This window comes from Rhineura floridana, chromosome 7, assembly GCF_030035675.1.
Source record: "Rhineura floridana isolate rRhiFlo1 chromosome 7, rRhiFlo1.hap2, whole genome shotgun sequence".
In the NCBI taxonomy this organism is placed as follows: Eukaryota; Metazoa; Chordata; class Lepidosauria; order Squamata; family Rhineuridae; genus Rhineura; species Rhineura floridana.
Window position 1 is genome coordinate 42,104,411 of NC_084486.1, and position 12,807 is coordinate 42,117,217.

The 12,807-nt window shown below is 41.0% G+C and overlaps 1 protein-coding gene across 1 annotated transcript; it reads left to right on the top strand.

The window, feature by feature from the left end:
- The first annotated feature begins 8,232 nt into the window (after positions 1–8,232).
- LOC133389653 (mitotic spindle assembly checkpoint protein MAD1-like) lies at positions 8,233–9,602 on the top strand. The gene is made up of 2 exons (XM_061637687.1): positions 8,233–8,256; positions 8,631–9,602. Exons 1-2 carry the CDS (start codon positions 8,233–8,235, stop codon positions 9,600–9,602), a joined length of 996 nt encoding a protein of 331 aa, XP_061493671.1.
- Positions 9,603–12,807: the final 3,205 nt, after the last annotated feature.

A 12,807-nucleotide genomic window follows, 5' to 3' on the forward strand; every position in this document is an offset into this window, starting at 1 on the left:
GTATAAAATTATGCATGGCATGGAGGAAGTGGGTAGAGAAAAGTTTTTCTCTCTCGTAACACTAGAACTCATGGACATCCAACAAAGTTGAATGTGGGAAGATTCAGGACAGACAATGAAAGTACTTCTTCACACAGTGTATGGTTAAACTATAGAATTCACTTCCACAGAAAGCAGTGATGGTCACCAACTTGGATAGCATTTTAAAAGGATTGCATAAATTCATGGAGAATAAGGCTATCAGTGGCTACTAGCCATGATGGCCATGCTCTGTCTCCATAGTCGGAGGCGGTATGCTTCTGAATGCCAGTTGCTGGAAACCACAGGAGAAGAGAGTGTTCTTTGCACTCAGGTCCTGCTTGTGGCTTCCTATGGGCAACTGGTTGGCCACTGCAAGAATAGTATTGACTTGATCCAGAAGGCTCTTCTTATGTTCTTATGGAAAGATGTAGTAACTGGATACTTATTGAAGGCCAAATTGGATATAATGGGGCAGCTACAGTTTATTCATAATCTGCTCATTTCTAAACTGGAAGAGTGAGGGGAGAGAAGTCTATTTTTTACAACAAAATATCCATATGGATGACTTGATATAACCACTCCCTTCTGTCTTACTTTGTTGTGCTTTATCACTTGAAGCACATTTTTCCCCAGCCTGGCTCATTTCTGCTATCTCAGCCAGGATGAGAAAAACATTCCTGAAGTGATAAAACAAAGGGAAATAAAGTGGGTTCGTTCCCCTCCTGCCAAGTCCACATGCATATGGTTATTTTTATTTTTGTTATTGTAACTGTAATTGTTATTTAATTAAATTTCTATCCCACCCTTCCTCCCAGAAGGAGCCCAGGGTGGCAAACAAGGGACAAAACACTAAAAAGATCTTAAAACATCTTAATTTTTTTAAAAAAATCTTTAATAAAAGCATTTTAAAAAGCATTTCCAACACAGTGTCGAAAGAGAAAGGTTTCTAGTAGGCACTGAAAAGATAACAGTGATGGCACCTAATATTTAAGGGGAATGAATTCTAAAGGGTAGGTGCTACAACACTAAAAGTCTGCTTCCTATGTCATGTAGAATGGACCTCCTGATGAGTTGGTTTCTGGAGGAAGCCCTCACTTGTAGAGGATAGTGATCAAATGGGTATATAAGGGGTAAGATGATCTTTCAGGTATTTTAATGTTAAATATTATACCCCAATCCTCCCACCCCCACTCCAGATGTGAATGAGGTAGATGCACTGGGGCATGAACAATCAGTATGGCCAGTCCCTCTTGTGTCCAGTTTGATCCTGAGTTATACTTTATTGATGTAGTCAAACAGAAAAACAAACCCTGTTGATTATGCTTCTGATGCTTAAACTGAATGAATCTGCATATTTCCAGATCTTGTTTTAGCCAAGAAGTTTGAATCATATACAAATGATGTGTTTTACACATCTTTTTAAGTCAGTAAAGATATCCCGCAGTATAAAGAGGATTAATTATTTTAAATGGATCTGTTTTGTTTGAGAAAGAAACTCACTCTTATTTGGTTCCAATTAATGCCTTCTACCGTTCTTGAGATTAGCATCAATACCGTACAACCTAAGCTTCTGCCACTGTGGTTTAGATGAAGCTGAAGATCTTCACCATTATCTGTTAAACTGTTCACTGATTGATACAAGGCATTAGATAGAAATAGCTTGCTTATCTGTTGAAAGAGTGCCCAGTGGTCAATGTGTGAAAATATAACTTTCCTTCTTTTTAACTAAGATTTTAAGATACTGAGATTAGCCACTTTTTTAGTGGCACTACCCAAGGCACAAGCCAAATTTTATAAGGCAAATATGAAAGTTATTATTGGGAAGCTTGATTGTATATTTTGTATATCTGTCTCTATATATTTAATGATGGACAATAGTTACCTACAAAACTAAAACTGGTATGATGGAAAATTAAATCTAGGTAATTAATTGGCTGAACTTGGCTTGGTAATTATGGTACTTGAAAGGTCACCTAACAGATTTTAATTAATTAGATTCTATTTATTTATGCTGAATTCTATTGTTTCTGAACATATTTGCTGTATTATGTCTATCTCGCTATTTTATTGTTTTATGTTGTGATGACCTATGGCTTTAACATAAGAGAGCTATGCTAGTCGGGTGGTATATAAATTAAATAAATAAATAAATAAATAAATAAATATTTGAATTGATTTGATTTTTATTTGATTATTGTTTTAAAAAATGATTGATTGTACCTTGTAGCCCTAATTTACATATTTTAAATGCGCTTTTTAGTTAAACATCGGATCTGTTTTGTACATTTTTGCAAGAGATATGTAATATGTTTAAAGAGAGGAATGTTTTGTTGGTTACTGCTGCTGGAGGGCAATCTGGTAATACTAAAGGCACAACTGGTAATTGCCCTTTTTTAGACTCATCCTGAAATGTACTCAGTTACTAAGAATTCTAAGATGAACTTTTCTTATATGCCTAAGCTGCATTTTAAAGAGTAATTTATTATGTCTAGAACACTTGGTAGGATCTGCATAATACTTATCACACACTTGAGGGCTTTGTTCTACTGGGTGTCTGCTGGTGTTCATCATAAGTTACTTCCTGCTATTACATTTAAATCCAAATTATATAAATAGTTGAGGGCTGTTGGCTGTTAAATTATTAATTGCTTCTCAGGGCAGTTAACTCATCTCCAAAAAGAAATAGAAAAAGAAATCTATCTACCATAGCTGATCTGTTAGGGTCCAATCTAATACATGACTACTCAGAAGTAAGCTCCATTGGTTTCAATTGGACTGGCTCCCAGGTAAGTGTGTATTGGATTACAGCCTTGTGTTTTACCAAGCTCACATATAATGGTTGTAGTTTCTATCTCTTTTTCTATCTAAATACCATGTTCCTGCAGTTCATCCCACAATTCCAACATTCTATCACACTCTGAACTGACTAAAAGAAGCCCCAAACCAGAGCAAGGCCTGATTTCAGTGGCCATAAACTGAACTAATAGCCTCAGTGATGGAAGGGAGCAGAAGGAGGGGAATAAAATCAGAAAACAGACTGAAAGTGGACCAAACATGTCAGACATGTTTAGCTAGTCATGTATATTAAAGCCAGTTTCTGTTTCTGCCACACACTAATGTGACAAAGAAATTGAATACACGGTGGGATTATGCAGATGAAAGGGTGGAGTTATGCACACACAGAGTTGGGTTAATCTTTTTTTTAAAAATCTTCACTCTGCCTGTCTGATATTGGGCATTTTCCTAGTTATTTAAGAAAGGTGATTGCATTAATTGGCTACTAAGTCAGATGACAGAAACAAACATGAAATATCACTAGTGTATTATAAAAAAAAAATACCCTCCCCCCAGCCACCGTGTAAGGGAGAAAGGTTCAGAACCTCCTTATAGCTGTAACTAGTAAGCTCTGGTTGTTTTATGTGATATAATACATTCAGCCTCATGATAATATATGGCCATAGTGTGGCTGTAGCTCTTGATATAAGATGCCTATCACCCAGCCATTTCTGCTTGCAAAGAGCAGTAAAGGAGGGGGACAGATCTTAATTTCCCAGAACAACAACTAACATTTGTTGCATTTAATGCTTCACTTTGTATGTTTGAAGACAAACTTTCTGTGGTCTCTGTTAAGCTATTTATTAATGCTTACTCTTCCTTACACATTTAGATGTTTGAAATACATAGTCATTTGATTACAGCAAAAGTCTTACCTTGATTTCTTGTAAAATGTAGCTTGAGGATGTTGTTGTTGTTGTTCATTTGCAGCAAGTGGTAGTTTTATTGCTCAGAAACACCTTTTCTGGTCAGCAGTCATTTTTATACTTCTATTCCTGATGATGATGATGGTGATGAATCTCTTTCCACATTCGTCCCAAGATAATTCACATCAAACAACTAAAGATGGCTTTTAAAACAGTAAAAAAAAGTTCAATTGTTTCCAGAAAGTACAAAACAATACAAATACAATAATGAAGGCTAGATCTAACCCCATTAGATTTATGGTTGATTCTAAATATTTGTGTCAGGGGGTAGGTGGTTCTTCCTAAGTTTTGCTATAGAGTAAGCATATTCTTAACACATCTGTATACTTACTGTTGCTAAATCAATGACATTCAAATTTAAACACCAAAGCAATATAGAACATAAACTTCTGTAGTAATCATTAATGTTGTCAGTCTTTTCAAAAACAGGTAATGGCTAGATTCCAGTACCCCTGTTTAAAATCCAACCTAGCATTTTATTACACAAGTTTACTTTGTCAGGAGTCAACATTGCCTTGTTGAACCTTTAGCATCTTAAAGTCAGAAAGAGTGTTCTTAAAACTGGCAGTTTGTTTGATCGATTCCATGGTATATAATGTGAGTTCTGTTTTTGTCACTTTAACAGAAAAATGTTTTAGGAGCTCCATCACTGGGTGCCAATTTAACACCAGGTTTCAGCAACGCTCTAAAACTGCCAGTGTAATTTATAAGGTGACTTGCCTGTGTGGAAAGCAGTACTTAGACAAAGCTTCAAGCAGTTTGAGAAAATGTTTTAATCTTGTGCTTGTTCAACCGGAACAAAAGAAGTTTGAATGCCTGCCTGTTCCTGCACTGTAGCTAACAACCTGGTCCTGTAGATTGACTTTAGCTGAAATGATGCAAATAGAGAATTGCTCTGCTGCAGCAAAAGTTCAATACTATACATGGAATAGCATAATTTTTTCTCCATCAAATATGAGCAAGTTTGCACTACCCTCTGTGGCTCCTATGAATTACAGAAGACCTACACACAGAAATGTGTGATCTGAATAATAATAATAACAACAACAACAATGTGCTAGGGCGGCCCAATTACAAGCCCTGTATAAATTATGCAAATTTGCAGTTAGTTGATTATTTTGCACAATCCATTTTTGTTAACCACTATGATGGCAAAGAGTTTTGTAGAGCACTATAGGCCTCTTCTCTCCTCATCTGTAATTTCAGCTAGATATAATCTGTACCATGGATAGTCAATCTCTGTGGCACAGGGCCATAAACACCACAGGCAGCAAGAGTTTGTGGACACTTAACCAGGAAAGAAACATCCATGGGCATGATGATGAAAGAGTTTAGGTTTACATACCTGCCTACCAATCTTGCACCACACTGCTTGATGCTAAAGGCAAAACCACTCCAAACCGTATGAAACTATGCATTGTAGTGGGAAATAGAATGGAACAATCTCATGCTGTGACTATGACTTGTGACGTGTTTCCCAAAAAGGATGGCCGCCTAGTTTGCTCTCTTATTTGCTAGAAACATTTCTAAGGAATTCAATATGCAATACCAAACTCTTATTTTACAGTGCAATAAAGGGATCAACCTGTAAAGATCAGATATCAGGAAAGGGGGCAGAAGTGACTTTTCCCATTCTGTGACAACAGAGGTAGATGATCAGAAAACAGGCACAGCTGTCATGCCTGAACCCGCTGAAGTCAGACATGAACATGGAGATGTGCTTTTCTTTAGCAGATTTAACAGAAAGTTTCCAATCAGAGTGCTTCATGAATCAGTTTACAGGTTACACAGAATTCAGAGGAAGGGGGGCTGCACTGGGGCGGTGGCGAAGTGGAAGGGGATGAACGTTGGGTGTAAAGGCAACTGCCTGACTGGGTTGAGCCTCCTCGTGGGTAACCAGAACTATGGGACGGAGCTGTCACTGTTCATGACATGAGATTTTAGAATCCAGTGCACCTGTCAGCCCAACACTGGAACCTTCATCCAATTCTTGCCGCTCCACTCCCTTTCTGCAGGGCTCACAACATCATTCCCCCCCTCCATGCCAATCCTCCCCCCAGGATGCCCAGAGGCTTGGGTTTACCAGCATAGTGTTCATGGAATTCTCTCACCAAATCTGGTGCATGGACATCTGGCGCTGCCTCCCAGATCTTTCCTCCGGTCCAAACCCCTTCCAGTGAATCAGGTACTGCAGCTTCCCTCAGCACCTATGGGAGTTGTGAATTTGTTCCACCTCATATTCCTATTGGCTGTCAACAAGTGCAGGAGCAGGTGATGATTTGGGTGCCCAGTATGGATGTTGTGGCTCCTCAGGGGAATGAATGGTGGAATACTGGATGGATTTTCATAGGAGCAAGTGAGCATAAGCGGTACGCTATCTGTGTCTCTACTTCAAATGATCCATGTCTCTACTTCAAAAGGCCCCACCCACCAAGCTTCTAACTTATGGCAGGGAGCAGTCATTGGCAAGTAATGGGTGAAAATCCACACTCTATCCCCCACCTGTATTTCAGGAGCAGTTTGGTAATGCTGGTCAGTGACCCGCTTGTAGGCAGCCTTGCACTCGCTAGTTGCTCTCATAGCATCTGCTGCAGCACTGTAGCTCTTGCATGTATTCTGCCACTGTAGGTACAGCCAGAGTGGTGCCAGGATTGTGAAAGACACAAGGGTGGTAGCCATAATTTGTGAAAAAATGAGTCGTTTGGATAGAGGCAAGCACTGAATTGTTGTAGGTAAATCCGCAAGAGGTAACAGGGACATCCAGTTGTCCTGCTGATAATTGACATAGCAGCGAAGGTACTGTTCCAGGGTGGCATTAACCTTCTCTGTCTGTCCATGTGTCTGGGGATGGTGTGCAGAAGACAGCTGTAGCTCAATCTGTAGCAGCTGCAACATGGCTCACCAAAAACAGGCAGTGAACTGGGTTCCATGGTCCAAGACTAGGCTGTTTGGGAGACCATGCACCCGAAGAATGTGTTTGATGAATAGTTGAGCAGTCTGTTTTGCAGATAGTAAGTCGGCACAAGGGATGAAATGAGCCATTTTACTGAAGGCATCAACTACCACCAGAATGGTAGTATTTCCCTGGGGAAGGGGGAGATCTGTGATATAAAGTCCAGTGTCACCATTCTCCAAGGCCCTTTGGGCACGCGTAGAGCCTCTAACAGCCCCAGCTGGTTGTCCAGAGGCATACTTGGCTCTAATGCTAGTTGGACAAGACTGCACATATTTCTTGATGTTATACTTTATTTTGGGTCACCAAAATTCTCATGTGATCACCTGCAGAGTCTTAAACATCCCAAAGTGCCTTGTGGTTGGAGTGTCATGAAGCTCTCCTTGTAGTGCTTTGTAGTGATAGAGCATCCCCCCTTCAGTAGTAGTCTGGAGCCCAGTCCTGAGAGGGCTCTTGTAGCTCCTGGACTTGTTCTTGAGCAAACTGATTTTGTTCCTGAGCAGTGCACAGCTCTTCTGTCCAGGAGTCTGGACAGGCAGCCGCCACAATCCTATCTAAAGGGATGATGTGATGTAGAGGTGGGTCTCACCAAGGTTCATTGCACTCTGGCTTGTGGAGCCAGTAGAGTTTATATCCTTGAATGGCTATATTCCAATCATGGGAGTCATCCCACCAAGTTTCTGTTATCCGTATGAAGTCATATTTGCCTTGATGCACTAAGACTTCAAGCTCCCCTTGCTTGTTTCCCAAGCTCCTCACGTTGGTATATAGACAGCAGAAGTCTCTTTTGTTACAATTGGATTCCTCCGTTAATATACCGTGAGCTTTGCCGTGCATCCCTTTCTCCCTCCCAGTGTCTGCTGTACTCTTCAAATCGTTGCGTTTACAACCCGCTGTCTTTGGATCGGTATTTAAGCTATCATCTCCATCCCCCAGAGGCTTTAGTTTAAAGCCCTCTTGATGAGTTTTGCCATACTTCTGCCAAAGAGATTCTTCCCAGTCCTCGTGAGGTGCAGCCCATCTCTTGCCAACAGTCCCCCCTCCAAGAAGCTTAGACCATGGTCCCAGAATGCAAACCTCGCCCGTCGACACCATCTGCGCAACCAGTCGTTGACCTGCAGTATCTTCCTTTCCCTTTGTAGTCCTCTATCCTTCACGGGAAGAATTGACGAGAAGACCACCTGGACCCCCAAATCCTTGACCTTCCTACCCAGAGCCTCATAGTTCGAGGTGATCTGTTCCAAGGTGTTTCTGGCCGTGTCGTTCATGCCCACATGGATGAGGAGAAAGGGGTACCTATCTTATTTCCCAATGAGCCTCGGCAGGTTGTCAGCGACGTCCCGGATGCGTGCCCCAGGGAGACAACAGACTCCCCGATTCATTTTGTCCAGCTGGCATACCGGTGCCTCTACCCCCCTGAGCAATGAGTCTCCAACCACCAGCACCCTCCTCTTTTTGCCGCGAGTGGTGGTTGCATCAGCTTCCTTCTTCTGGGGTATGGAGTCTTCCATTGCAGTCAGAGTAAGGAAAAAATTTCAATACAACTTAAATTTCACAAAATCTCAACACAGAAATACACATTTGAAGTCAATAGATGACTCCCAAAAACAGGATTGAATCTCCCAAATCAGGATTTTATTAGCATGGTGTTTCCACAAACCAGCAGTCCTGGGGCTGAAACACACATTGGTTTGGATCCAGAGATAGCTTGCATAAGCAGAAAAGCACTTCCATAAGGTGGCCCCACTGAATCGGATTTCCCTGTCCTGCTGCGGTTCCCTGTGCCCTAACCCATGTGGTTCCAAAGGACCTGTTGATCCTCAGGGGTGGCTTTTTCTTCTTCTTTTCTTTTGGTGTGTGCAGATTATAGAGGAACACCCACTGCATGAGTGCAGTTGCAGTACGAACAGATGATGAAGTTTGAAGATCAGGCTGGGCAAATCTGTTCTGGGACGCGCCTCTTGCAAGTGGAACGGGAGAAAATGCAAATGGAACTGAGTCACAAAAGGGCTCAAATTGAGCTTGAGAAGGAGGCTAATGCAAATGCAAGAAATTTTGAGCGGGAGGCTGACCATAACAAAGAGCTCCTCAAGCGCGTCAAGCAGTGTCAGGAAAGAGAAACTGAGGCAGAAGAAAAGCTTAAAGAACAAATTGAGATTAACAGATCCTGTCAGAAGAACACAGAGTCTCTGAATAAGAAGTTGCAGGAGAAGGAGAATAAACTGGCTGAAGCTAATGAAACAATTGGTGTGTTGAAGGGAAAGATATCTGAATTGCAGTGGAACTTAATGAATCAGGAAATGCAAATGAAGAGCCATGAATCGCAGAAGCAGGAGCTGACTGAACATTTGGATACACTACACAAAAAATGGAGAGAGGCCAGTCAGCAAATTCAGGTGCTACAAACAAAGGAAGCCCTGATGGCTGCGAAGGAGCAGAAGGTTCAGGATCTAGAGCAAAAGCTTTCTCTTCAAGAACAAGATGCTATAATTGTGAAGAACATGAAGACAGAGTTGGCGCTATTTCCCAAAATGGAACGGGAGCTGCAGCAGCTCAGGGAGGAGAATGCCTACCTTAGGGAAATGAAAGAAAACAACGGATTGCTCAAAGAGGAGGTGGAGGGTCTCCAGAGGAAACTAGAGCGCTGTGAGAAGCTCCAGGCAGAACTGGTGGCTTTGGAATTGGAGAAGGAGAGACTTCAGGAGAAGCTGACTACTTGGGAAAAACTGGACCAGAGGATGGGCCTAGATATCAGGAGCCCTGATGATCTCTCCAGGCACATCATTGCCCTGCAGCAACGGGAGCTTGTTCTGAAAGAACAGAATTCCGCCATATCAAGCAGCATTCAGGAATGGATACATTTGTGAACTGGATTGATGCTAAGACCTTTAGCCAGATGAGAAAGAAAAATGTCTGATTGTTCGGGAGACAGCGTTGTTCGCCGCAGCAGTTTTCTGCTGGCTGCTGGGGTTGGGGCGCGCCCCTGTGGCCTCCATTGTCCTGCCGTGCTGGCCTTGCTCGTTTTGCCTTGTGTCAGCCGCGTTTTGCCTCTCATTGCCTTTGCTTTTGGTTTCTCGGGGAGAACTTTCCTGTTGGTCGCGTCTTCGTGGGGCCTGTTTGTGCCGCCTCTCGCTGTTTGCTGCGCTGGATGCTGAGAGTGAGAGGAGATGCCGCTTTCGGTTTCGCAAATGACGCACCTTGTGGACTATACGGGCCAGAAGCTTTATTGAACTTTACTGTAGTAACCTTACCTGTTGTTTTAGTTTTATTGCTGTTTTGATGTTGTGATACTTATATATTATGACTTTGTACATCGCTCAGAGTGGCTCGGTTTCCAGCCAGATGGGCGATAAATAAATCACAGAAATAAATAAAAAATAAAAATTTCACCTGTGTTTTCTGTGAATCTAGCCCACAAATGCTGGATGTGGTAAAGTCAGCATATAGTAATTTATTACATCATTTTGATGTGACAAACATGTAGTATGAATCCACATTCATGGGGTGACAGCTGGTGTTTAATCCATAAGAGAAAACCTGAAGTTATTTTAACATCTGAGACAGAGCAGTTCTGCCACTTCAGTCATGTTGTAATGTAAATGTAAAAGTAGGATACTCTGCTTGTTAGTCCAACAGTGATTAAGGTTTGTACCTCCTGAGTACATGAAAGGGCCTTCTCAGCAGTGGCTCCCTGGCTTTGGAATGTCCTGCCTCTTGAAATCTGGTACCAACATTGGTTGGTTTTCATCTTGAATCTTTAATCAGGCTTTTAATGATAACAATTCTTAATGTATTTGGCCACTGACTACTGTAGTAAGGAGAGTAGTAAGGTGTTATGCTGATTGATTTTTATACTGGTTTTTATATACATTGTGTACTGCTGAAAAATGATGATATTTGCAGCAGTTTCTGCTGGGAGTTCTTAGACTTGTGGTCCCAGACACTTTTTGGCAGAATGGGGAGTCTTCATGGCCTTCTCAGTCACCATAAGTTAGTGTCTGAGTCCTTTGAGGGCACATGAAAGGAGGTAGCAAAGTGGACATTCAAGGTGGGTGGAGTCAATCAACCCAAATGTACCCACAGAGTGTTGAGTAGAGTAATTTATAAAAGCAAGCCCGAAGTTTCTTGTAGCATCCTTAAAAACTTACATTGATTGATCAGAGAGCTAATTTTCATCATAAATACCTACTACCTACTTTCTCTTTTGGACATTCAAATAAATAATGTAAGAGATGCTCAAAAGACAACTTAAGCCTCCGTATGAAAATAGCGTCAGCAGTAAGTGTTTGGGACACAATTGTCTTGATCAACTTCTAGGAGTTTTGCTTAAGTGTGTCTTGAAATTAAACAGACATCAGTCTACAGATCTGCACATTTTCCAAATGCTTTAAGAAGTTATGTGAAATAAAGTAATGTGAGAAGCAATTTTTGCTGTGGTTAGTCTCTTGAACTAGTTTCCCTTCATTTTTCAGTCCAGTTCACACACACACACACACACACACACACACACACACACACAGAGAGAGAGAGAGAGAGAGAGAGAGAGAGAGAGATGATTGTGGTTTAGATTTTTGTACTCTAGTAATGAATAAAATATATGCATGCTTTGCATAAATAATAAGATCAAGCAGTATAATGTGAACACTTGGGACTAGATATGCAAACATATGCTTGCCACATAGCTAAAATGTTTTGTTAATCACAATCACATGTATATATATTTTAGGTGATTAACGGAATCCTTATAGGGATCCAGAGCAAGCTTGGGTGAAGTTTTGTTTGTTGCTTTCAAAACTGTCTCTTCCTCTCTCTCTATAGTTACTTCCTTATATTTGTTCAGTCAGTATACCCAGCAAGTAGCTATCTTTGATAACATACAACACCCCCCTCACCCATCCTTGGAATTCAGGAATGCTTTTACATTTCAGCCTTGCAAAAGTAACTCTTCAAAATCCTAAAATGATATATTTCCATAGGATGGTGTAGTCTAACCAGCTTATTGTGCACAGTGACAGCATTGCAACCATATATTTGAAACTGCAGTGCTGTTTCAATTTCTCAAGGAAACAAATATCAGTCCTCTGACATGTTTCCATTGGAAAGCTAAGTCAGTTAATTCTTTAGATTTCCTCTATCTGTCATGCTACTGATAATGTTGTATCATGTTACATTGTGTTCATTCTAGATATTAGACACACACAAATTATACATCTACGAGAGTGGCTGTATACTATAGCCAGCATGGATTTTTCTCATTCCACAATGTTAAATTGAAAATAACCCCTTTCCCATTCTGATGCTTCCCATAAGTTCATTTCAAAACAAAACCTTACAAAACTTATAGTCCTGAACTCAGAAACGCTTGCTTAACAACCCTCTAAATTTTCATGGTGATACACAACACACAGAGAATCGAAAGCGTAAAAAGAGAGAGAAACCAGACCCCTTGTTGGACTTTTTTCTGTCAGAGTTCTCATAATTTGTTGAAATTAATTAAAAATCAGCAATGTTCAGAGTAATTGTATTATTGACCTTGCCCCATACTCTGATCTTCATCTTCTGCAGTTTAAATTTTTAAAAAATGCCTAGCTGATTTTTAATTAATTTGAGAAATTTAGCATTACATTCAATGATAAGCCTGGGAATGCTCAGTAAGAAGCAACTGTCAGTGTTCTAAAAGCCAGACTCACAGCTGCTTAGCTTGACTAATCAGGGAGCCACACGCACACCAGACCTTTATTTCACTTTAGACAGTTACCAAATTATTCCAAGCTACATAGGAAGTGGATTAGACTGTGAAAGACCAATCCAAATTGTTTGTATTTTTACAAATTTGTAGGGCAGTATGTTGACCCATTAGGCTTTACAGCCATAGTAGTTTTTCATCAGGTCTGGAAGTTTCAAGAAGTCTGGGAAGGAAGGAGTGTTATCAGTCTGTGCTGGCCTGGGAACGGCCAGCCAAGGCCAGTAATGTAGTCATGGCAACCAGGGAGATATCGGCTGGGAAAAGTTCCAACAGTCTTCTGTTAGTGTCCTGTCTAACTTTTGCTTTCGGAGAGAGATGTACTACCC

What these genes read in the sequence shown, in the direction of transcription:
- LOC133389653 (XM_061637687.1), top strand. Translation starts at nt 8,233, where the DNA reads ATGGAGTCTTCCATTGCAGTCAGA. An exon ending in AGTCTTCCATTGCAGTCAGA is followed by an intron (nt 8,257 to 8,630) that starts GTAAGGAAAAAA and finishes GCATGAGTGCAG; the next exon opens with TTGCAGTACGAACAGATGAT.